Below are 27,279 nucleotides of genomic sequence, written 5' to 3' on the forward strand. Positions count from 1 at the left end.
CCGCTAACCCAGAATAGTACCTTGGGTTGAGAACTTTGCCCCAGGATAAGAACAGTAATCACATTCTGGCAGTGCAGTGGCAGTGGGAGCCTATTAGCAAAAGGTTAGGTTAAGAACAGTTTCGGGTTAAGAACGGACCTCCAGAATGAATTAAGAACTTAACCTGAGGTACCACTGTATGTGTCTTTTTGTATACAGTGGTACCTTGGGTTCCAGACCCTTCAGGTTACAGACTCTGCTAACCCAGAAATATTACCTCGGGTTAAGAACTCTGCTTCAGGATGAGAACAGAAATCGTGCTCCGGTGGCGTGGCAGCAGCAGGAGGCCCCATTAGCTAAAGTAGTATTTCAGGTTAAGAACAGTTTCAGGTTAAGAACAGACCTCCGGAACGAATTAAGTACTTAACCCGAGGTACCACTATATAGTTTTCAACATGATACAAGCTTACTATATTTATCATTAGTATGATCCCATGATTCATTTCTTTCTGACTTTTGAAATAAATGGCCAACCAGCAATCATGGCACACCTAGTTATGGTTGGGGTAGGAAATAAGTGCTTCTTTTCCCAGTGAGACTTGCCACACTTCAATTACATTGTCTTGTGCTTATAGTACAGCACCATGGCGCTTCAACTATTACTTTCTGGTGAGTGGGTATAAATATTACAATCATCAGACCTAGTGCTAATTTTCTGGGGGGGGGGGAGGTGCAGAAACTCACCATGAACACCTCCCTCATTCTCTTAGAATGGCAATGGTGCCTACCTGAGAGGTGCCAGAAGTGAGTTCTGGTGAGTTCTGGCTGAAAAAAAGCCCTAATCACATCTAAGAAAAACAGGGAAACCTGAGCTTCCCTGAGACTTTCAGGATTTAGAAAGTATAGGGAACTCCACATTCTGGCAATTCTTCGTCTGATAGCAAGCCTAAGGAAGTAAGCTTCTCCTAGCAGCACTATAGAAATACTTGTTCAGCAAAACCAGGAGGGATGACAACCAGAGTAATGAATAATATGACGTATTAGTTTCCTGGGACAAATGCAGTATGTGTCCTATTTGATAAATGACATTTTACCACAGTCACCCTTATCTGCCCCATGCATGCTGTCATGTTTGTTTGTTTGTTTGTTTTGTTTATTAAATACAGTATATCCCACCTTTTCCCCAGAAGACCCTAGGGCAGCATATGATGTCTAGTAAAGCCACGGGTGCAAAGGAAAAGGTAAGGGGTTTGATGCACACTCTTGACTGTTCCTTGGCAAGTGGGGCTTGCATTCCACGCCTTTTAAATTGGGCAGAAACTGGAAGACCTGCTGGGATTGTTTTCACTCAGTCTAAGCTCTTGAGTGCAGTTGATCCCTACCAAGAGTGGGCCTTGCAGTTGGTGCTGAATTTAAGCCCCACTTTTGGCAATAATCTTTGCAGCCATAACTTGAATACAAGTGGGGCTGAGAGAAAAAAATCAGTAGCATGCTTTGAGTGCACTACTGATTCTTCCTCTGAAGTCTCAATCACCTGACATCTAATAATAATAATAATAATTTATTATTTCTACCCCACTGATCTGGCTGGGTTTCCCATGATGTTCTATGATGGATGGCTGCACACATCTGCCAAAAGTGGGATGCAGAGGGTAGACCAGATATGGGCAGATCCAGTTCTTTATCCCTGTCCTATATAAAAGCATTCAAAGTAGTGCCACTATCTTGAAAGTAATGTACCCCACAATTTAGATCTGTGATGTGTAAAATATGTGTATTTGGCCTGCAGATTAAAAACACCTCCAAGGATATTTCAACGTTTAGTGAAAGATAAAACATTTAAAAACATACTAACAGAACTATATTAAACATTTTTTACTCAAAGTATGATTTGCTGAGTTCAGTTACAATATGCTTAGGACTGTGCATGCTGCTATTGATGTTCTGGCATCAATATTTTTTTCTACATTCTTTTCCTAACGAATAGAAGTCTAACAGTACGATTCATTTTCATAGCACTCTCCTACTGTAGTCCGGCAAGTGAGGCCTTCTAGCTCATAAGGCCCACACCTGAATGAGAGTCATTTTCAAAGAAAGGCATGCCAGGTTGCTGTTATTTTAAACAGTGGCTTCAAATATTCATCCAATCCTTCATTACTAAGCTAGAAACCTTATGACCTTCCTGTACTTTAAAGTTCTAGATATGAGGTCAACAGGGCCAGAATACTTTCCCTATGTAACAAATGCAGGTTTTTCCTATTCCTCAGAAGATGATGAAGAAACATATGAAGAAGGGCGCTCATCAAGGGAATTGTCAGCATAACAAACTACATTCTTTGCTGGAGAATAGAAAGAATGGGGAAAACAGGGGCGGAGAAGAATATTTTCCAAGTGTAATAAAGGCTGTTCTATGGTTTCTCTGACATGAATAGGCTGCATCAAGCTTGCATCATGGATCCTCTTTCTATATAACTATAATGATTCAGACTTTATTATACCTTTTCCTGGAACATTAGATCTCTTCACTGCTATCAAACACCTACCAGCAGATTACAGCATTGCCAATGCAATTACTTCAACTTTTGTGCGCAGAAACAGCCTGTTCTATTGAACCTGATAGCTTCACCATTGTGACAGAAAGCACTGCCATATTTTGAAGGGTCCTCTCCGCTGACAGCCATGAGCGATAGCTATAGCAACTGTCCATCTCAGGTACACAGATGCAAGAAGTGGGCTCTTTGCAGAAAATCAATAATGGCCAAGGACATCCTTTGAAAGTGGGGAAGTTAAGATTTCAACTCACACTCTCGCCTCTCATCCAAACACTTAGCTGAACAGGCAATAAAAGCTAGATTTAGAAATCATGAAAACTTCCTTGTTCCCACTATTTAGAGATAGGCAAGCTTCCCAAAGCTTTCCTTAGATTACTTCAGAAATTACCTGAGTTCTTAAAAAAGAAAAAGAAAAACAGAATTTAGGCTCAATCCAAGGGCTGATAAGAAATACTGTCCTTTTCCCCACCTCCATTCCCTTCTGTGGAGGTGTATTTGGCCTGCAGATCATGGTGTAATTTGGCCCTTTCCCCATGTTTTCATTCCCATAGTGTTTTTTCTTCATTCACAGAGGCAGGCCCACTGAGAGATGGGTATAGGTGGTACCGGGCCCAATGTCAGAATGGGTCTACCATATGGAGCAGCAACTGTGTTACTTGCAAGCAGATCCACAAGGAAGACCATTTGCAGTGCTTCAGCCGCTGGAAAGCACATGAGCAGAAGAAAGTAGCAAGAGAGGGTGGAGCAAGGAGGCAGAGGAGCACCAAAACTGGCCACTTTCACCTCCCGGTAAGAGCTGCTCAAGCAGGAGCCAGCCAGCAGAGGGAAGCAAGAAGGCCTGCCCTGTGGCAGCAGGAAGCAGCAATTACATCGTGCTTGCAGGCATCTGTGGCTATACTTTCCATACACTGTATGTGTATGGAAGGACTCCCCAGGGCTACTGTCTGAGGGTGTGGTTGTGGCACACACTGGCACTGCCGCCTCCTCCTCCTCACCATTTCTCTGCTTTTAAGGTGTTTGCTGCCACTGGGAGCAAGCAGGAAAAGCAAAAGCAGCATTGACTCACCAGGAAAACAGTTTGAGGAGGGCAGGGCTACCATGAGATATTTTCCTCTTGTGTGTTCTCTTTTGTTTGTTTCAATCAGGGTTGGCAAATTGTTTATTGTTCTAAAATGCCTGGGCTGTGTGATCTTGCAGTTATAGCATGGAGCAGTGTGCGTGCACTTTCCAGATGTTTTACTGGCTTATTTATTGTTATTCATGCTTTCATACTGTATTTTATGCTGCTTCTATGTTGTATTACAATTAAGAGTTTTAAATTTGTTGTTAGCCTCCCGGAACCCAGTTTTCTGAACTGGGAAGGGCGGTGTATAAATAAAAATTTATTTATTTATTTATTTTTTATTATTATTATTTCTCAACGTGGTGAGCAAATGTTATACTGTAGCTTCCTTTTCCTCTACTAAGAAAGGCTCAAAGCTGTGTACGTGGCCTTCCCCTTCACCCCTTTTTATCTTCACAACAATACTGTGAGGTAGATGATTCAGCTGCCAAAGTTGTGAAAGTGCACACGTTTTTTATTTTTTTTAATGTCATTCTTGACCTGAGTTGGCAAGCTTTTTTTTCTGTTTTTCTCGTTTTGCTTTAAAGTATCAGCACTGTGGAATGTAGCAGTTAAAGGAATGTGGGGGGCTGTTTTCTTTGTTCATGTTTACTCCTCCTAAGAGCTCAAGGCTTTGTGCATTGTCCCTCCCCCCTCCTTTTTATCTTCAGAACAACCCTGAGACATAGAATTAGACTCAGATAATATATGTATGTAAGCAGCAGTGCTTGCCAATAGATTGCAAGGGGTAAGAATGCAGGAAGACCCAAATCCATTTACAATGTTCTGGACCCAGGAAAGCACGTTGACAATCCTGGCCATAGAAACGAATGGAACCATCAAATCTTATGGGCAGAGAAGGAAAACTACTCCATTAGTTCCTATTAGAGTAGGAAAAAAGATACGTGGGGCAAAACATGATGCAAGAGGGAGGAGATATTGCTACAGTTCCAAACCCATCCCAGATTTTGCTCCGTGCACTTCTTAAAATCAAGCCCTGTGCAATGTTAATGGAGTGGCATAGCTCCACTATATTACATAGACCTAATTTTAAGAAGCTGGTTTTGGGTTTCAAAGCTCTCATGATCCCTGGCTGACAAGGATCCCTTCCAGTCGGGATTCAGGCCTCATCATGGGACTGAAACTGCCTTGGTCGCACTGGTTGATGATCTCCGGCGGGCTAGGGACAAAGGTGAGAGCTGTTTCCTAGTTCTGCTGGATCTCTCAGCGGCGTTTGATACCATCGACCATAGCATCCTTCTGGACCGTCTTGAGGGGCTGGGAGCTGGGGGCACTGTTATACAGTGGTTCCGCTCCTTCCTCCTGGGCCGTGTTCAGAAAGTGGTGGTGGGGGATGAGTGTTCAGACCCTTGGGCCCTCACTTGTGGGGTGCCTCAGGGTTCTGTCCTCTCCCCCATGCTTTTTAACATCTATATGAAGCCGCTGGGAGAGATCATCAGGAGGTTTGGGCTGGGTGTTCATCAGTATGCGGATGACACCCAGCTCTACCTCTCTTTTAAATCAGAACCAGTGAAGGCGGTGAAGGTCCTGTGTGAGTGTCTGGAGGCGGTTGGAGGATGGATGGCGGCTAACAGATTGAGGTTGAATCCTGACAAGACAGAAGTACTGTTTTTGGGGGACAGGAGGCGGGCAGGTGTGGAGGATTCCCTGGTCCTGAATGGGGTAACTGTGCCCCTGAAGGACCAGGTGCGCAGCCTGGGAGTCATTTTGGACTCACAGCTGTCCATGGAGGCACAGGTCAAATCTGTGTCCAGGGCAGCTGTTTACCAGCTCCATCTGGTACGTAGGCTGAGACCCTATCTGCCTGCGGACTGTCTCGCCAGAGTGGTGCATGCTCTGGTTATCTCCCGCTTGGACTACTGCAATGCGCTCTACGTGGGGCTACCTTTGAAGGTGACGCGGAAACTACAACTAATCCAGAATGCGGCAGCTAGACTGGTGACTGGGAGCGGCCGCCGAGACCATATAACACCGGTCTTGAAAGACCTGCATTGGCTCCCAGTACGTTTCCGAGCACAATTCAAAGTGTTGGTGCTGACCTTTAAAGCCCTAAACGGCCTCGGTCCAGTATACCTGAAGGAGCGTCTCCACCCCCATCAGTCTGCCCGGACGCTGAGGTCCAGCGCTGAGGGCCTTCTGGCGGTTCCCTCACTGCGAGAAGCAAAGCTACAGGGAACCAGGCAGAGGGCCTTCTCGGTAGTGGCGCCCGCCCTGTGGAACGCCCTTCCAGCAGATGTCAAAGCGATAAACAACTACCTGACATTCAGGAGACATCTTAAGGCAGCCCTGTTCAGGGAAGTTTTTAACGTGTGACATTTTACTGTATTTTTGGTTTTTATGGAAGCCGCCCAGAGTGGCTGGGGAGGCCCAGCCAGATGGGCGGGGTATAAATAATAAATTATTATTATTATTATAAGGACTTTGCCGAGTCAGTGGAAAGAATTGGACAGCCAAGGCATTGCTTTGTTTGGGCTTCAAATCCTAGTCGGAGAAGAATCTGGGAGTTTTAAAACATCACCATGTTTTTGAGGCAGGATTTTATAGGCTTTTGAAATTCTCCCTCTCCAGAATCCGTATAAATGTATTATGCTGCAAACTTAGTTATCTTCTGTTTATTGAATTAAATCCCACTCTTCCATTGGAAGACAATGTGGTCTCTCATGTATATACTGTTATGAGTCTGGGGCGTTAAGATGGTGTCAGACCCCTCTAATACCTGGATCGAGCAAGTGTTAATATCCAATCAAGCCAAACTAGCTTCCTGTGAAGTGACAGCCTGGGTGATGAGTCATTAAGGGGAATTAAGGGGCAACTGACAGATAGGGAGTTGAACTGGGGCGGTTATGTGAATGAGAAGCTGGAGGCAAAAGTAGCAGGTTTGAAAAGGCAGGGAGTGCGCCTGACTGATTTCTGCAGGGATCCAAGGCTTTGGCTGTGGGAGAAGCAAGACCCTCTTGGGGTGCTGATGCTGTGAACCCCTCCATCACAGGCTCAGGTTGTAGATAAATAAACCATATGTCAGAATGACACCAAAGTCTGCACTGTGCCTCATTTATAAAAGGGAACATGAACCCTCAATGAGTACCTGGAACCCTGGAATCTCGTGCTACTCAGAGGTGGAGGTGGCCTGCAACAATACTACCTTTCCCAGCTTTGCCTTGTACTTTTACATATAACATAATCCTGTGCATTTACCACTAATTATTAACATTCTAAGATCATAGAATCATAGAATCATAGAATCATAGAGTTGGAAGAGACCACAAGGGCCATTGAGTCCAACCCCCTGCCAAGCAGGAAACATCATCAGAGCACTCCTGACATATGGTTGTCAAGCCTCTGCTTAAAGACCTCCAAAGAAGGAGACTCCACCACACTCCCTGGCAGCAAATTCCACTGTCGAACAGCTCTTACTGTGAGGAAGTTCTTCCTAATGTTTAGGTGGAATCTTCTTTCTTGTAGTTTGGATCCATTGCTCCGTGTCCGCTTCTCTGGAGCAGCAGAAAACAACCTTTCTCCCTCCTCTATGTGACATCCTTTTATATATTTGAACATGGCTATCATATCACCCCTTAACCTCCTCTTCTCCAGGCTAAACATGCCCAGCTCCCTTAGCCGTTCCTCATAAGGCATCGTTTCCAGGCCTTTGACCATTTTGGTTGCCCTCCTCTGGACACGTTCCAGTTTGTCAGTGTCCTTCTTGAATTGTGGTGCCCAGAACTGGACACAGTACTCTAGGTGAGGTCTGACCAGAGCAGAATACAGTGGCACTATTACTTCCCTTGATCTAGATGCTATAGTCCTGTTGATGCAGCCCAGAATTGCACTGGCTTTTTTAGCTGCCGCGTCACACTGTTGGCTCATGTCAAGTTTGTGGTCAACCAAGACTCCTAGATCCTTTTCACATGTACTGCTCTCAAGGCAGGTGTCCCCCATCTTGTATTTGTGCCTCTCATTTTTTTTGCCCAAGTGCAATACTTTACATTTCTCCCTGTTAAAATTCATCTTGTTTGTTTTTGCCCAGTTCTCTAATCTGTCAAGGTCGTTTTGAAGTGTGATCCTGTCCTCTGGGGTGTTAGCCACCCCTCCCAGTTTGGTGTCATCTGCAAATTTGATCAGGATGCCCTTGAGTCCATCATCCAAGTCGTTGATAAAGATGTTGAATAAGACCGGGCCCAAGACAGAACCCTGTGGCACCCCACTAGTCACTCTTCTCCAGGATGAAGAGGAACCATTGATGAGCACCCTTTGGGTTCGGTCAGTCAGCCAGTTACAAATCCACTGAGTGGTAGCATAGTCAAGACCGCATTTTACCAGCTTCTTTACAAGAATATCATGGGGCACCTTGTCAAATGCCTTGCTGAAATCAAGGTAGGCTACATCCACTGCGTTCCCTTCATCTACCAGGCTTGTAATTCTGTCAAAAAACGAGATCAGGTTAGTCTGACATGACTTATTTTTCAGAAATCCATGCTGACTATTGGTGATCACAGCATTCCTTTCTAGGTGCTCACAGACTGTTTGCTTAATGATCTGCTCCAGAATCTTCCCTGGTATTGATGTCAGACTGACTGGGCGATAATTATTTGGGTCCTCTCTTTTCCCCTTTTTGAAAATAGGGACAACATATGCCCTCCTCCAGTCTGCCGGGACTTCGCCTGTTCTCCAGGAATTCTCAAAGATGACTGCCAGTGGTTCTGAGATCACATCTGCCAGTTCTTTTAATACTCTTGGATGCAGTTCATCTGGCCCTGGAGACTTGAATACATCTAAACTAGCCAAGTATTATTGTACTATCTCCTTAGTTATTCTGGGCTGTGTTTCCTTTGCTGAATCATTTGCTCCAAATTCTTCAGGTCGGGCATTGTTTTCTTTATCGGAGAAGACTGAGGCAAAGAAGGCATTGAGGAGTTCAACCCTTTCTGTGTCCCCTGTTTGCATTTCACCATCTTCTCCTCTAAGTGACCCCAATGTTTCTTTGTTCTTCCTTTTGCTACGAACATACCCATAAAAGCCTTTTTTGTTGCTTTTAACCTCTCTAGCCAGCCTGAGTTCATTCTGTGCTTTAGCTTTTCTGACTTTGTGTCTACACGTGCTGGCTATTTGTTTGAATTCCTCTTTGGTGGTTTCCCCCCTTTTCCATTTTTTGTACACATCCTTTTTTAATCTTAACTCAGTTAAAAGTTCTTTAGATAGCCACCCTGGCTTCTTTAAGCACCTTCCATGTTTCCGTCTCATTGGTATTGCCTGACGTTGTGCTTTTAGTATCTCCCTCTTAACAAACTCCCAGCCATCATGAACTCCCTTTCCTTTTAGTATTACTGTCCATGGGATCTCACCCAGCACTTCCCTAAGTTTTATGAAGTCGGCTTTCTTAAAGTCAAGAAATTGAGTCCTAGTATGCTTGGCTGCTCCTTTCCACTGTATAGTAAACTTCAGAAGAGCATGATCACTCGCGCCTAATGATACTTCCACTTCTACCCCACTAACCAGGTCATCAACATTGGTTAGGACCAGATCTAAAATGGCTGTTCCTCTTGTTGCTTCTCCCACTTTCTGGACAATGAAGTTGTCTGCAAGGCCAGTGAGGAATCTGTTTGACCTTATGCTCTTGGCTGAGTTTGACGTCCAACAAATATCCGGGTAATTGAAGTCCCCCATCCTAAAATGGCTGATATATGAAATTAGGTAACACCAATGGAAGGATTAAATGTTTGAATGTCTAAAATGATATTATACTTGTTATTAAAGTAAATGGATAATAAGTAATTTAAACTTAAAATGCAATGATTTGAAAGTATAAAAGAAACACATGAAACAAGGTTACAATTTGCTGATAATTTTATTGTTGGGAATGCATTGTGCGGGAGATGTGGGGAGGTCCGATAGATGACTGAAGTGGGCTTTGAAACGATTCATTTTTTTTCTTTTTTTTTCTTGCTGTTCTTGTTTCTTTGTATATCTGACTGGTTTCTTTATCTGGAAAAAATGCAATAAAAATTTTATTAAAAAATAAAATAAAATGGCTGTTCCTCTTGTTGCTTCTCCCACTTTCTGGACAATGAAGTTGTCTGCAAGGCCAGTGAGGAATCTGTTTGACCTTATGCTCTTGGCTGAGTTTGACGTCCAACAAATATCCGGGTAATTGAAGTCCCCCATTACTACTATCTCCCTTCCTTTTGCATGCTTGGCCATCTGTTCCAGGAAGGCATCATCTATGTCCTCCGTTTGGCTTGGGGATCTATAGTAAACTCCCACAATGAGATCTCTGTTATTCTTCTCTCCCTTAATTTTGACCCAAATGCTCTCACTTTGGCTTTGAGGTTCTAAATCTTGGATCTCTTCACAGGTGTACACATCCCTGACATATAACGCCACTCCTCCTCCTTTCTTGTCTGGTCTGTTTCTCCGAAATAGATTGTATCCCCCCATTATTACATTCCAATCGTGGGACTTATCCCACCAGGTTTCAGTGATGCCTATTATGTCATATTTAGTTTGCTGTACCAAGAGCTCAAGCTCATCTTGTTTATTTCCCATGCTTTGCGCATTAGTGTACAGACATTGAAGTCCATTAATCATTCCCCCGTGTCTCTTATTTAAGGATTTTTTCCTCCCACCACTAGGTCTGCGTGCTGTTTGCTCCATTTGGTCTATGACATTTGGATGATCATCTTCATCAATTGATAGACTCCTACCTTCCGGAGCACTGTCTCCCTCCCCCACATTAGTCAGTTTAAAGCCCTCCTGATGAGGTTTCTGAGATTTTTGGCAAAAACATTTCTCCCAACCGTTGTGAGGTGCAGCCCATCGCTTGCCAGAAGTCCATCTTCAAGAAACTGCAGTCCGTGATCTAAGAATCCAAACCGTTCCTGTTTACACCATTTGCGAAGCCAGCTGTTCACTTCCACTATTTTTTCCTCTCTCCCTGGGCCACGTCGTTCAACTGGGAGGACAGATGAGATGACAATTTGTGCATTTAGTTGCTTCAATTTCCTGCCGAGAGCCTCGTAGTCTCTTTTGATCTTCTGGAGGCTATTGCTTGCAGCGTCATTGGTTCCCACATGAACCAAGAGGAAGGGGTATTCGTCAGTGGGTTTTATGATTCCTTGCAGTCGTTCAGTTACATCTTGGATCTTAGCCCCGGGGAGACAGCACACTTCCCGAGACATCTTGTCAGGCCCACAGATCACTGCTTCTGTTCCCCTCAGTAGGGAATCCCCTATCACCACTACACGCCTCCTCTTAGGTTTGGTCGGGGTTCTTCCGTGAGCTGTCCGTTCCAAGGTCGCCTGCACATTCCCTGAGGACTGACTTTGCTGCTCGTCTTCATATACCTGATCAACTGTAATGAGGGAGAGATCCTCAAATGGAGTCTGCTCTTCGTCTTCCATGCTAGGGGAGAGGACCTCAAAGCGATTGTGTATTTCTAAACAATCAGAGCGAACCCTGGGCCTCCTACTTCTTTGAGTCACGTTTCTCCATATATCTGGCTCCTGTGTTGGTGAACTAGCCTCCTTCTCAGGGGAGTCCCCTGTCTCCTCCTTCGTGGAGACGGTGTGCTCTGTTGCTTCCAAGAAGAGCTCCAGCTCTCTAATTCTTTGAAGCGTAGCTACACGTTCCTCCAGTTGCTGGACTTTGTCTTTTAAGAGGGCAATCAACATGCAATTGCTGCAGGTAAAGCTGCCTGCAACCTTTGGCAAGATGGCAAACATTGCGCAGGAACTGCAGGCGACTGCAGCTGTTCCCTCCTCCTCCATCCTGAGAACGTGTCGTTGGGGGTGGCTAGAGCGGTCCTCCATCATAAAAAGCGTGAAGACAGGACAAATAACTCCTCCCACAAGAAAAAAACCTAGGTCTCCCCCAACAAACTTTTGAGACTAGCCTCTAAATCTAAAAGATGGATCAAACCTTTTTTGCTCCTTCTTCAACTGCTGCCCTGCTAGGTCTGATAAGCTCCTCCCACAGCTAATCCCCTGCCTCAACAGAAACCCTGCCCCCTCTGACCTTTGCACAGGGAGAACAGCCACAAAGAAACACACAAGAAAACCTTTTTTGCTCCTTCTTCAACTGCTGCCCTGCTAGGTCTGATACCATTGGAAATGCTGTAAGAACAGTCTGCTATCGAGTCCTTGCTTAATGACTAGATTTCATCTTTGTTTCCATTATTTCCTAGTTAATACAACATACACACGTTGATACAAAATGAGCCCGGGGAGAGAGGCCTTAATTTACTCTCAGTAATTTGCCCTGATTCACTTCCTGGTAGATGATATCATTATCTTACTATGTAACATTTTCAATTAACCAGAATTTTTGTTTGGTACGTTTTGTTTAGTAATTGTTTTTTTGATTCATACATTCATTCATTCATTTTTGTTAGGGCAGGGCAGAGCTAGGGCAGTGCCTGAAACTTGCTGCAAGAAACAAATGCAAACCCCAAAATGCTCTAGGTACAAGGAACACCATCATTGTAGACAGAACATCTTTGGACAATATATTTTTTATGCCACATGATTACACAGGAATAATAATAGCCTGATGATGATGATGATAGTTATATCCCCATCCAGGAAAGTTATTCACCTGAAACAATTTCTATTGGTGTGTTTGTGTATGGGATTCCTCAGTTATTTTTATGGTCCCACAGCCTCAATAAACGTTAACCTGTTTAGGCACCACATTCTTAGTATAGCATTATTTCCAAATATACCCTGATCTACTTGCTCATTGGGATTTATTAATTTTTTTGTGGGGGGGAGGAATCTGGTATCAGTCTTATTGACTAGTTGCATATTGTCCTTAAATAAGCTGAATCCTATTGGACGCTACATTTCATCCTTGAAAAAGACCTTTAGGTTTTCCCCCTTAGATATTCTTACCTTGTTTGGCTTGTAAGCTTAAATTTAACTACCGATTCCTTGTTTAAGCCAGCTGCCTCAATATTGATGACATCATCCACTTCTGGTTCAGTGGCAACAAACAGTATTGGAAACTTCCAAATGCCTCCTGTGACACACTGTACCACCAACGTTGCCGGATGCCTTCAAAATTAAGTTTAAAATATTCATTATAATAGAAGGCATAATGCAACGTAAGTGAAATAAATCAATGTCCAAGGTGCACTTATATTCTTGCAGACCTGTAATGCATTACACAGCTGGTCATAAATTGGATTGCAGATATTATTTTTATGCAGGATAGTATATCCATTCTTACTTTGGAAAGGGCTGTCAGCTAAATATCACATTATTTCCCCCATCTGTTTCTGTAAAGAATGAAGAACCAAACTAATTGGCGCAGTCTAATTCACCTTACGCTTACATTTCAGTAGCAGTCTTGATTTCTGCAAGGTGACACCTTGATTTATCATGTTGCTGAAAAGGAGAACTGTTTACAGTATGGCAACAGTATGACAGCTCAGTAATTGAGATGTAATTTAAGTTCTAGTTTCCAAAGAAATGTAAAATTCTGTCATTAAAGTCAATGACAACTCCCACAGACTTCACTGGAGATGGAATATTATTCCTAAAGAAGCTGCAGCTTAAAAAGAATTATTATTCTCTCCACCCACCCCTGAACTGCTGTAACTATTTAACGTGTTCTTCCGATATAGTTAATCTTGACAACAATAAAATATGCTGTGGGACAAAGGATGAGTGACAATGAGCTGTCCAACACCATCCAATAAATTCCACAGAGAAGTAGAATCTGATTCCATATATCTCAATCAAACATTCTCCAAAAGCCCCTAGATTTATTTTCTGCACTATTCTTCACTCTCCCATCATGATGAAGGATGAGACACCATTTGGTCTTTCACATAATGAGAAGTGGTGCATTTTCAGAACAATTCAACTCTTCTTAGATTGACACTCATTGCCCAGCTAGAGCCAATGATATAAAAATGGCCAGAATTGGTCATTTTCAAAAGAAAAGCAGGAAGGAAATTTGGAAGGAACAGAATGTATTTACTCCTTGCTGTTGATACAGTGCTCTGTATGAACCCCAGGGCATATGACACTTATGCAAGCAAGCGTCTGTGGTCACTTTAAGAGATGGCACAGTTCCAACATGTTTTTGCATCACATGAATGCGGACGTTTTTATGAATCTCCATGTAGAAATTCAGATTCCTGCATCAGAATGAATTGTTGAACTAGAAACACAGCTTCAGAAATCAGGATAGCAACTGTTGTTTTTTATAAGGTTCTATGACATCACTCCACAGAAAAAAACCTGATTGTAAATTGTACATCATATTTCAGTATGCATGTTGGTCTCCAAGGTGCTACTTGACAATTTTAAATTTTATTTATTTATTTCGAGAATGTGGGGGTTTGGCTAGCATATTCTGTCTCTCCATGTGACCACAGTTGCATGAAAGGAAGCACCTGAAAAGATCTATTGAATGCACAGGAATAGTGGTAGCCAGTATTTACAGGCCCCTTGGGTGTCTGTGATGCATAAGAGAATTATCACCATCCCCTAGGCACACAGGAAAAAGCATTTCTAGTCCTATGTAATTAACAGACATACATACCATATTTGGCTATAGATATGAATCAAACATCCAGACCTAAATAAGCCTGAAGAAACAACAACAGAAAGGGGTTTCAAGGGAAAGAAAGGAGGCCTTGTATCAGACCTAGAGAAATCACAATTGGGCACTGTACCTCATTGGTTTGCTAGGTGCAAATATGATATTGAAGATCAAGGTCACAATTCCAGTTTTCAGATCCCGAAATTTCTTCAGCAAGTTTATAGCTACTGCAGACTTCAGCTGAGATGCCACTCTATCAGATTCAAACTCAATATCATACACAAATTCTTCTTGGGTAGAGATTCCTAAAAAGAGAGAGAGAAAATAAGAACATAGCATTGTACATGTAGTATAAATAAAATTGGGTTTCAAAGAGGAGAGGCTTGCTGTTTTGGAAAAGGTTTGATACCAAAAATGAATGCTTTTTACAGTCCGTCTGTCCCCCAGCCACAATATCATCCTTTGCCCTCTTAGAAAGTAAACTGTGCATAGGCGCCGACTCCATGGGGCTTGAGGGGGCCCGAGCCCCCTCAAAAATTCGTTTGGGGGGGCTCCGCCCCCCAATAATCTCCGGCGCCCCTCCAGCAGAGCGCCATCGCCGCCCCTCCCCCAGCCCAAAATGCACAGGATCGGGCTGCATGCCTCCTGCCCTCCCTCCCGAGCAAAAGCTCCCCCCAATTTCCGCTCCGGAGCTGATTAATAGGCGCTATTCGCTCACGAGGAGGCGGCGCCACTTTATTTGCATATTCATGAGCTTATTTATTATTCATGAGCTTTCCCGGGCCCCCCCAATATTTTTTATAAGTCCGCGTCCGTGAAACTGTGTGTATATATATTGTCTGCAAATTGCTTCCTCCGCAGTCTGGCCGCTGGATACATTATATACAAGGTGATAAAATAGCAACTATTAATCATGTACTAATACCATAATGTAAACAATATACATCCTCATTAACGGTCAGGGCACAGCACAGCACCTAGCTTCTTGTCTGTGATGTATTGAAAGGCAGACACCAGTACTGTGAAAACATAGTTGGCCATATTAGAACCTTTCAGCTCTATGTGCTATCTAATTTAATGGGCTATGGTCAATTACAGATGACTGTAAACCCGAGTTTCTGAATAATAAGCAATTTAAGAAGTTACCTATGTATACCTGAGGATACAGGAGGGAATGGATAAAAGCACCTCGAGTGCAGCAATGTGCTCTGAGGCACCACAACTTTATATGCTGATGTGAGTTCAAAAGTTACCTAGGCCTTGTCCAGTTTGAATAGCTAGTGCCAGAGAAATGGTGCGGTGCAGTGATTTTAATCAATTTCTCACCGCTGCAGGTGTCTATCTCCTGAAAAGCTGGAGGGACTCTATGGAACAGCAAGGGAAGTGATGTGTGAGTCTGCAAGGGGAATGAGGAACTGGCAAAACTGCTGCCCAGTCCTCTTCCTCTTGTGAGGCGTTCCCACTGGATCATGGTTCTCTGCATGAATGAAAGGAGTTTTTCCACTTGTGGAAGAGCATGTCTGGATCCAAACAGCAAGTGCTTCACTATTGTACTATGGTTAACATGGCACTAAAGTACAATGAATTATACAGTGCACATGCTGAAAATGACAACTCAGGAAAAAAGACATAATTCTGTGGGTAGGCATATAGGATCTGCTGATTTGATCATGGTCTCCTCCTCTTGGGGATATATGCATGCTATGACATTAAGGTATGAAAACCATTTCTTGCCTTTGTTAAATTGATCCACTGCTAATTGTGATACTAAAGTGGGACATTCACAGTAGGACACAACTGGAGGCTCATAATTATTCCTCAGCAGAAAATGTCACCACACAGAGGCTCTAACATAAAAATGAACTTGGTGGGGGAGAGGAGGGATGACATCATTTGAAACCTACCACAGAGACAAAATTGCTACTGCTGAACAGATGTTTCCTTCAGCAATCAAATCACTGGATACTGCATAGTGAATGTTTATTGTATTGTTCACACCGTTCAGATATGAAGAAGATGGAGCTGCAGTTGGTAATTGTGTTGTACATTCTGTCAATGCATTTCTAAAAGGACTGTATTAGCTTTGCTTCCTCCATATGTATGTGGCACCTGCCGTCATTCACTAATAATACATATTTATTTATTTTTGCTGAGGGCTTTCTGTTTTATGAACTCTGCTGTGTCTCTGTTAAGCACTCTGAAAGTATTTTACAGCACCTGAGGAAAAATGTGTTTTGTAAGTACCAGTTGAAGGTATATAAAACTATTTCTCTTTGCCAGTCCCATTGCTGGTTGTGAATCTCCACTGCAAATCTAATTTAGGGCTGCTCAAAACAGAATAATGTAATTAGTTTTTCAGTGAGAGCTGCAAACTCTAAAGACGACCACATCATCATGCCATAAAAACCCCTCTGTGAATATGTTAATATTTTAGTTTTAGTATCTAGACAGCTCCCAGACACACATGCTGCCTAAATACAGTGACAACTGCTAGAAGCAGAAAAGAAAAAAGACTATGCATCATCATCACAAAACTGTCTAAAGTTGTGCGATTAAAATCAAACGGCGAAATTTCCAGATGCTCCTAAAAAGCTCACAGACTTGATGAAAATGATAACGCAACTTAGAAAATATTGGAGTCTTAAAAACACAATGTTACAAAATAGAAGATGAAGCAAGAATGAAGCTTCTAGTGTTTCTACCTACACACATTGAACAATAGGCAGTATTCAGCACACTCATTCAATAGGGCAAGGGTTTACAACTGCACAATGGAACTCCCACCTCCCCACTCCTGCCTTTGTGATCTGTTCTGGAAAGTTCAAGGAATATGGCGGCGGAGGAGAGAGGGGAAAGAAAGTTCCATTGCACAAGTATATGTAAGCTGATCCTGGAATTTTTACGGCTGAAAGGTGGGATTTAAATACTCTAAATAAATAAAGTGGTACCACCCAAAGGCGGGTTTACTGCCTCTACCAGCAGATGCTAACTCTGAGTCAATGACAGCTTACTCTGACTGCTTTTTTAGAGAAGGTATAATTTCACAATATTATTGTTCAAAAAGTTATATTAATAGGAATTATTGATGCAACATCATGTGTGAAAGTGATATGCTATAGGACATGGTAAATCCTGTACTTTTGTTAAAAGTATTTTAAAAAAGCAGTGTAAGATCTGTTAATTTAGGAAAAAATTCAGAGAATCACATAAAGTGAGGTAAAGTAAAATCACAATAATAGAAGAATGAGAGAGGCAAGTCTCCTTCAGTGCACATAACCAGCCATGAGGTGTAGAGATCATTTTTCTATGTAATGAGCTGGATATTCATCAAGGGTTTCATACTTAGGGCTTCTCTTTGGCTGTCTTTGGAGAAATGATGGGAATAATTTATGGCTGTACTTTTGTCATATCTGCCTCACCAAGACAGATTCTAATTGTTTGCAAGGGCAACTTAAGTCTTTGTTGTCATGCTGCTGCTTCTTTCAGACAATGGATCATTCTTATGTGAATCATATTCTCATGAGGAGGAATGCACATCTGTCTCCTAAGCAGCACTGATAAGGGCAGAGCTCTAGCTAGAGGAGTGAATCTTTCCATCAAAGGAGGGAGTCCTTCCATCATGGGATGCTAGCCTTTGGGTACAAAATAATGTTTTTAGGCTACTTCAAATGTGAATGTAGGGGTGATTCATGGAAATCCTACAGTTTTGGAAAAGATAATGTGGCGATCAATCCCAAAAGGGCTTAGGAGAAATGAAGTTGAAATTCCAACTGAGCACTTGTACAGAAATAAAAACTATTGGATAAAATGTCTACAATTTGCTCATGATTTGCCTGACTCAATTATTATATGACTATAGTGTTTTAGACTGATTGCAGAGAGGGTTGAACAGCTAACAAAAATGTTACTTCTCTTTGGATGCAGCAGGATTTGGAAGAAGGAAGTGCTGCCAATATCTCTATTGAAGTTTCCAGGGTTTGTTTCAATAGGAGGCGTCAAGAGACGGACAAACCTGAAAAAAGTTCAATTTGCAACTAATTCAGTATAATCCATTGAATTAATTTAGCCTGAAAGGTAATCCTGAGCACTGGTGTGCATCAGGGCAGAGACGCCACTTACTGTACTGAAGAATTCATGCTAAAAATGATAGCTGAAAAGACCCAGTTCCCAAAACGAATGCCACAGACATTAGAAAGACTTTTTTATACTCCTGAACAAACATTACGTATCCATGGCAAGCTGGGTATCATTGGCTATGCAGTTCCATTGAAGCCAAACTGCCTAGATGTGCCTTGCATCTGCTAAAGCATCAAAGGCACCATCTGTAGATACCTCAAAAAAAACTGTGCTATGAAGCACTCCTAAAATCTAGCATTTGCTATAGTAGCGTTCCCTGTGAAAGGATGCTCTGTTTTGGCCTGGAGATGCCTGGAGAGAAAGCCTCTATTACAGCATGTTTCAAACAAGCTGACTTGCAACACTTCCTGGTATATCCATTCATTACTGTCTCTTTGACTGTAAAACCCGGCCTCCCTCTCTTCTCATTTGTAAATTTAAAGTAAACAAAAGAGCATCAGGTTCCTTCTGTCAAGCCAATATGATTAGCTAAAATGTCCCTGCCCACCTCCCCAACAACAGCTAACAAAGAAGTTTAAATCACGGAGGCTCCAGGGAGAAAAGCACAAAAGGCACGTCAATCCCTTTACCCCTACTTGCAGGGGAAGCAGAATGAAGATGCAATTTTGGAAGTCAATTCTCAGACATCTAGGATAAGTGCTTCCTGACTGGCACTGTTTAATTTCCCCCCAACCTGGTAACTGCCAGGAGCACAGGATTGCTAGTCTTTGTTTATATCTATTAAAGCTCAACCTGAGTATAAACAGTGATGTTTTCACCACAGCAGCTAGGAATCTCTCCAACAGAAAGAGTTCTCATCTCTCTGCATAGTGAAAAGGAACCCTCAACTCCAACACATCAAGCCACTTTCTTGCATATATAAGGACAGTTATTAACCCCCCATGCTTGCAAACCCAGACAGCTGGCCAAGCTCTGACTCTCTCCTCTTCCTCTATCTTTTGCATTTAAGCCTGACCAAGTGCCTTTTTCTTGAGGAGACCTGTTCCCTTTATGCTCATTTGCTACTTAAGCCCATCCTCTGCTATTGCCCCAAAAGCCTTCCATGCTGCTTCCTTCAGATTCTTGCCTTGAAACTTCCCCAACCCCACTGCAATTCTGCGTAAAGTTCTTAATGAATGTGCTAATGCCTTTTTTGACTCAATAAAATTAACCTTTTATCTTTCTTTCTTGCCCTTCTTAACCTTTGGGGTGCCAAATTCTGGAGTGCACCCAAGGTCTCAATGACAAAAGACACCCACCCACCCCCCAAAAAATGGGATGTCAGGGTTGCATGTGAGAAATGCAGGCTTCTGTGCAAACTGCACGTTTCATAACAACGGTCAAACCCAGATAATGCAAGAAAAGCGGAAATGTAAGATTAATGTAGGGTGAAGAAAGAACATAATGTTTATCCTAAATAAATCAATCAATAAATAAATACAAACACCAAAAGCATTAATTACCCTAGCCTTAAAAACGTACCAAAGATACAATACGACTATCTCGATCAACAAATACTTTTGTAGGATTTAGGACTACCAGTGTAACATCTGTTTGGTATAAGCTACCTTGCATGTCTATAGGCAGTAGAGGGCAGGGTTGCGACTAATAGATAGGGGGAAAGACACTTCCCACTAAACCCCAAGCTCTGCCTCCCCTCTGTCTTTTGCATGAGGCAACCAGGAAACTAGTTTCCACCATGAAGTATGTAAATATGAAGCAACTGTAAGTAAAAAAAAACTTTTTCCCCCTTTAGCAAGGCAACCTTTTTGTGTTTTATCTCCTCTTTTAAGCAATGCTAGTGATGTGTGAATGAGACAGAACAGGTGGCAGCGGCACTGTGCAGCTCCAGGTAATTCCAGCTTCCAAGCACTTTTAACTCTGCAATAAACCACTTTTATTTTTCCAAACCCCAAAACATCATCACTGTGATCCCTGGTGTGAATTCATACCAAGATAATATGCAAATGCAGGCAGCATGATGAAAGTATAAGGTTAAAACAGCCTGAGCTTCCCCTGCCACAGAAATGGTCTATGGTGTGTAAAATGAACTATTATGGTATGCCACTCATAAATGATTAAAAATATTCTAGTATTTTAAAACAAAAGAGAAAAAATGTTTTACATAAATAGATATGATTTGTAAGCAAGGATGTTTAAAAATGGTCAATTCACACCGTCAAGTCACATAAATAGGAATTAAACATTCCTGTCATTGCATACATTTTATAAACTTTAAAAATGCATAGTCCTCAGGAATACCGATGGGGGATGGGGCAAGGGCATACAAATTGCCATTTTTAACCTCATGGGCCAAGTAACCCTCTCCTCGTTGGGCAGTGGGAGCCTTTTTTTGTGGAACTTGCTTCAGCTGCACCATATGGCCCCTGGTAAATCCAGCAATGGAAAATTTCTGTGGGGTCCCCATTCCCTTGATGCCCTAAGCACATGCTTATTTTGCTTAATGGTTAATCCAGCCCTGAGTGTTGGGGACCAAGGAGCCAACTCCTGACATGTTCTAGAAATACTTTATACCTAGAAATACCTATTGCTAGCTGAACATCACTGGTGGGCCATTTATGTCAATGAAACATTCTACAGGCCTACTGGGCTGGAGAGAATGTGGCGTCCTGCTCATGGGCTTATGACACTTACAACATTTATGTCACTTCCTAAGGCCCCTCTGTTGGTTTTTAACTAATTGCAGAAATACAGCCTCAGTGGTTTTAGAAAGGTGGACAAAGTCTTGTCTTTTTCAAATTGATTCCAAATGATTCTAAAGTCTGTCAGCAATGTAAAAAGGATCTATAACTCTAGATCTGACAATTTAATATTACAGAATGAATAATTTACTGTCTTTTAAAAAAATTTCTTGCATAATTAATTTTAAATGTTCATTTTTAATATGCACATGATTTTACTTCAGATTCTCATACTTCTTCTATTTAACTCTCTCAGTTTAGGTAAGCCACATATTTTAAGCACTCAACTCTCACCTTTTTTTCAAAATGGAGTTTTGAGATACAGAAAGATCAATAGTTTTTATTCGGATATACACTTTATCTGCCAAATTGGAAGTCTGATGAAACACAGGAATGAATAAAGTTTCTTTGTTCTCCAGCTAATATTGAATATTGCTACAAGTCTGAGCAACAGGGTAGACTGAGCTACACTTTTAAATAGAAAAATTGTGTCCTCCCTAAAAGAGGACACGTGTTGCGGTGAGACCTGGAGACCAATCCCCTGTGTTGTGGGTGGGTAAGATTGGTCAGCCACAACACCTGATTGGTAGGTCCCTCGATGTTGGGTTCAATCTGGCCAATGGGGCGCAGTCCAAACAGATCAAGGAACCTATATATACCCATGCACGTGACCCAGAGCTTCCACTTTCGGCGCGTGCATTCGGAACACCCACCCACCTTTCCCTATTTTTAAGGCTTGTGCACTTGACCTTTCTATGCCATCCTGTGTCGTCCGCTGTTGGGACAGGGGCACGGCAGGAATTTTCCCCACTTGGCTGATTGGCTGTTGCCATTTGGGTTTTGCCTGCCGTGTAGCGAATTGTCACTACTTGTAAGGTTGCGGATAGGCTCTGATTCAGGTGATAGGGATGAGGGAACGCATTAAAGGAATCCAGGGACTCAAATGGTTTGGTCAACCCCAGTGAGGGGGTTGTGCCAGTGCCTGAGTCCAGGGGGACATCTGGGTGGCAGACATAGTCTGTTCCCGACTTTTTGCCCATCCAGGTGTTCACCCTTGGTTGACCTGTGCTAGAACCCTGGGTCAGCGCTACCTGCATGGCAGGGAGCTAGTCGAACCAGAGCCTATGCAACCACTCACTTTCTGCAATCAATAAAGTTGTGGCCTAAATTCTGCCAAAAAACAAACTAAAATTTGAGCCAAGTGTGAATTTATTTGGGGGGAGGTCTCTGGGTCTGAACACGCAACTGATTTCAAATGCATTGCACTCCAGCATTTGAAGAGAAACCATTTTTCCTTTTTTTAAAAAAAAAAAGCGCAAAACCTTCTGCCAAAATGGATGTCAATGTCAAATGTTGTGCTAGTTCCTCTTTCTCTGAATGTCTTCTTGATTTGTGCCTTGTCAATATGCTAGGAGATGAGAATTTGACAGGCCCAACTAATAACCAATGATGAGTTGCAAAGGTGGAGGCTGGCAAAGGGACTAAATAAATCTTCACTCAGCTGTTGTTTTTGGAGACAAACGTTATACTACTGGGAGGAACATGCTTATTCTCACTTGCTTTAAATAAAGTTATGGGAGTAACTGTTTTTGCCAAATTGATATTCCACTGTTTGTTTTTCAAAAATAGCTTAAATATGAATATACTGCAGTATAGCAATTTCATTCCATGCCTGTGGTGTTTCTATAAAACTCTTAGCCAGCTGCTTATCTTAAAATTTAATTATTAGCCCCATCTGCAAAGCTTCAAATCATCTTCCTGTCACGGGGTATCAAAACTGCAGATACGCTGCAGCTTTCATTTATAGAAATGTAATTTTTATGTATATTTCCTAAAATGTTCTAGGTTTATTTTGTATTTTTTGTCATTTGCATTCATAAGGGAATCTCAGACCAATACAAAAATTCTAAAGAGCTTTATTAAGAAAAAAGGAACCTCACCTTAACTAACTTCAAATCCATTTTAAAGTTTATTTACAGCCTTGCCTTTTTTATGTTATTAATTAATTAAAATATACCGCCCACTCATAAAATACCAAGGTGATGCACAACAACATATATGCATACAATTAAACACACAGTACCATAGAATGTGTGGCTCATCGGGGGGGGGGGGGGCATTTAAACAACTGAATAACCTTTTGGTTCATAAGAAATTACACAGAAAGGGATAACAGATTATTGCAAACGAAAGTGAAGAGGGGCCAAGATGCTACAAGGAAGAAACAAGAAGTATACTTCACAGACATGGCTGCATGGTACCATAGCAAAAGGTGAGATGGACTCATCTACCTACGTTAACATGCAAACATACCACACTCCACAACCATACACTAAATATGCCACAACACAGATGCCACCCAGCCACACCCACCACACAATGCAGGTAGCAATTGGTTTGTGTTTTTGTTTTGTATGAGTGAAGGTCCAGGGTGGTGATGGGGAGTTTGCCGACAGAGGGGAAATAAGTGGATTGAGAGATAAACTGGAATTTATTTGGGGAAATTGGGAGGTGTTGCCTATAACAATTTCTATTTTCCAAATTTACCTCGGGCCCCAAAGCTTGGTTTCTGCCAGGCCCTAGGGATAAGGAGAGAGAAATTAGGGGGCTGGGAATGGCTGAATAAACCAGATTTCCTCAATAGCAAGTGAACAGGCTAAATACCATTGAGATTAGCTTTGTGAGTTAATATTTGTAAAGCAGGTGTTAAATTACCCAGCCCATTCAAGTCAATGGGCTCATCATATTACATAAGTCAAGCAGAGCAGTTCTCATGTCAGCATTCTGACAGTTGGTGAGGGAGCAGTCTTAATCAGAAATAAGCATTTCTGAACACAGAGACACATATATATCTATGTATCTAAAGACTTGCATGTGCTTTGTTTCTCAGAATAATTCCGTAAGATGGAAATACTGCAGAGCTATTATAGCAGCACTGTGCCAGACTACCAACTAATGTCATGGGAAACTGTCTAAATGTGAAGGCAGGGGGAATCTCGCTTTATAGCCAACAAAGGATGTTCATGTGTGATGATTCAAGTGGAGGCAGAGAAAAATATTGGGGGGGGGGGGAGAGAGAGAGAGATTGCAAAGAGGAAATAAGACTCTCATGCTAGTTCAAGCTCCAAAAAGCCAGAAAATTGGAAGTTATGGCTGATGACTTAACAGAAGTGCCCCATGATCAGAAATGATGCTGTACTTACTTACAAATAGTCCTTGATGTACCCAAAGGTAAAGGTTTGTACAAAAATTTAATAGTTTTTTTTTAAATAATAAAAGAACCAGATGAGGGAGGAAAGGGGTCCCTGGCACCAGCAAAGATGGCTCATGTTGCCCAGGTCCTGTATTGGCAGCATGCCCCAGTCACCTTTGCGCCATTTGCATCACGTGTAGCAAGTGAATGCCAAAAGAGAGCATCTGTTATCTTAGCACTGTGACCTAATTAACACCTGTAGTGGAGCAGCAAAGCACAATGCCTGTTCACCCCCAAATGAACATCAAGCAATGGGAAAGTCTTGCTTTATTGCACTGAACCGCCTCAGTGGAATGCACCCTGGCCACTAAGTCAATGATAAGGGAGCTGAAACTGCCTATAGAAGTTATGATGTCTCCTGTGTTTTCAAACCGTATTCTTCTTTTCTCTTTTTAGAACAATGTTCCTGTTATTTCCATAATCACCAACATCTTTCTTTCAAGAAATGAGAGAAAGCAGAAGAGAAAACCACCTTATTCCAACAGGCTTTGGGGAACTGGCTGCTTTTAATGAAATGGCTGGTGCCGTGTTGATTTTATTGTAATTATTTCTATGTTTTTAACAGATCTTTATATATATCATATAGTTTTAATTCTATTGATGTTTAATAGTTTTTTTTCATGATTCCTCTATGTTTTCAGCAGTTCCTATTTTACCTGCCTTGAGTACCCTGTCAGGGGAAAAGGCAGGGTATAAATAAATATATTATAAGAATAATAATTCTTTCTAAGCTTTTTTGAGACTCAAATGAAGTGAAACGTGGGGTGTAATTTTAACTAAACAACTTGAATAAATAGATGTTTGGCTGCCCTAGTGAAGACTGGCAAGGTGTCCCTGCGTCACCACTTCTCTTTTCATTTGCCATCTGCAGAAACAAGGCAGGGATTACAAATGCTCTCCGTCTTGGAGATTTCCAGCTGCTCTCAGTGTAGCGGGTGGTGGATTCAGTCCTAAAGCTTCCTTCCATTCTCCCATTCTTCTCCACAAAAGCTTGACATCCCTTTTTGTTAACGCCTTCCTTCCAACCTGCACTAACAAAAGTTCTTCCCACTGAGGTCACAAGGCTTTTCTCAGTTCAAAAACTTTACTGGTGAGCAGACAAAACAGCAGATGCTGGAATAAACTTGGGTCCTTAAGATATAAAACAGAGTCCAGAGTCAATGGTGACTGGGGGACACTTTTATCTCAACCTGCCCAGTTGCATCTCTTGATCTGCTGGTATAGCTTGCTAAGAGCAAAGGTGTGCATTGAAAATATATCACTCATTAGAATGTCCATTGCAGGAAGAGTTTGCCAACATTAAGCTTGTTTGCGCTGTAAGTCTTTTGTGGCGTTGTATTGTAAAGTTTGCAGAACCCTCAAATATTCTTGATTTCTGAACATTAGAATAGCTGGTGCTGTAATTCACTCCTTAACAAAACCGTTAAATGATCATTCCTACCTAAGCCTTTAATTTTGAGATATTGCTTTCATTGAATCTGGCCTTTTAAGGCATAGGCATGCCTTTTCCCAATGAATTTTAATATAACTGTCAGTAGAATTTCAAATCACAATGACAGGCCATAGGAAGGCCTGGAAAAGTTTCATAACTTAAGAATTTATTCACATCTAAATAATTCAAATCCTGAACTACAGTTGTGACTATTTAAATGTGAAATTCCTATAATTATCATCATAGATCTTTGGGTATAAAAACTGCTTGCCACACTCTGACTGATGCAGAATTTTTCAGTTTGTGTGTGTCAGAGAGAGAGAGAGAGAGAGAGAGAGAAAACTTGCCAAGCTGCTATCCTAGAGCTTTTAATGTGCATGTATGTTTTCAGTGGTTGCTTGAAGAATACTAAAAGCACCATTAAATCTGACTTACTGAAAGGCATCACATTCTACCACATTCATTTAGGAATAATGACATTATAATGCTATTGAGAGAAGTCAGAAAAAAATAATTGATCCTGCTATTTTTTTCTGTCAAAGTATTTTTTACCTCATTACTTGCCTTAAAAGTTATATTATTCCAAACCAGTGTCTTGCAATACGTAAGAGAATCTACTGTTAATCATGAAATATTGTTATCTTCATGTAGGACACACACATCAACACTTGAAACATTTCAAACTGTGGTCAATGTGTTGCGGCAAGCACATTTCACTAAATTCCATTTAAACACTACGGTATTTAGGAAACTAAATGAAACAGCGTTTAACTCACCTATAGGGCACATTTCTAAACACCAAGCATGTGCTACCTTGTTATTATGAAAGAACGGTAACCACAGTCTTTGATATGAAACCAACAGCATCATATTAACTCACATGACAATATTGACAATTCTAAATACAAAGGATTACATAACTCAAATGGAGAGCATATTGTACTTGACTAGACACTGTACTGTGAAAAACACATTTGTCACAAAGACACCCTGAGGTCTCAAGGGCCCTCCTCAGGAGAGCTAGGTTTGTATCCCCTCCTTCTGACATGTCAAAGGTGGTCATGCATAGTCTGGGTTAATAAAAAGGTTAAACTGTTGAGTTTCTCTTTGAATAAAGTTTAGTGGATGACTTTTATTTCAGGTTCAAACTCTATGCATAATTTAAATCCTCCCTTCATCAGATTGGCTAACAATTGTGGCATTTATGTATGGGTAACTCACATGTTATGTGAGGCTTCAGTTCTTGGGGGACCATGCATAAACACAAAAATGCAAAAAGCTAAGAACCCCTGTTACTGCCCCTACCCCCCACAAGGTAGAAGGCTGGTTGCCTAGCTTTGAGAAGGAGGTACATGGGCTCTGGGCAGGGTCCCAGAACCCTCCTGCCTCCTTCCCAAAGTTGGATAAGCCCGCGATCGCAGCTGTGTGTAGGTGGGGTAATAAATTAATGAACAGTGGGTTTCCTCCATTCTCCATTTATTCCCACCTGTGCAAAGCTGTGATTGCATAAGTAAAATAAGTGTTAGATGTGAGTTACCTGTCTTCATTTTGCCTTTCTATGTCTTACACTGATTGAATCA

The 27,279-nt window shown here is 41.8% G+C and overlaps 1 protein-coding gene across 2 annotated transcripts in view; it reads right to left on the reverse strand.

The window, feature by feature from the left end:
* CFAP47 (cilia and flagella associated protein 47) overlaps positions 1-27,279 on the reverse strand; it is a 185,850-nt gene that overhangs the window by 4,078 nt on the left and 154,493 nt on the right. For both annotated transcript variants that reach the window (XM_081197772.1, XM_081197773.1), the window contains 2 exons: positions 14,330-14,501; positions 12,537-12,698 (listed from right to left, as the gene is read on the reverse strand). In XM_081197772.1, the coding sequence (XP_081053898.1) occupies positions 12,537-12,698; positions 14,330-14,501 (334 nt within the window). The remainder of the gene's footprint in view (positions 1-12,536; positions 12,699-14,329; positions 14,502-27,279) is intronic.

The sequence above is a fragment of the Podarcis bocagei genome, assembly GCF_964188305.1.
Source record: "Podarcis bocagei genome assembly, chromosome: 6".
Taxonomy (NCBI): domain Eukaryota; kingdom Metazoa; phylum Chordata; class Lepidosauria; order Squamata; family Lacertidae; genus Podarcis; species Podarcis bocagei.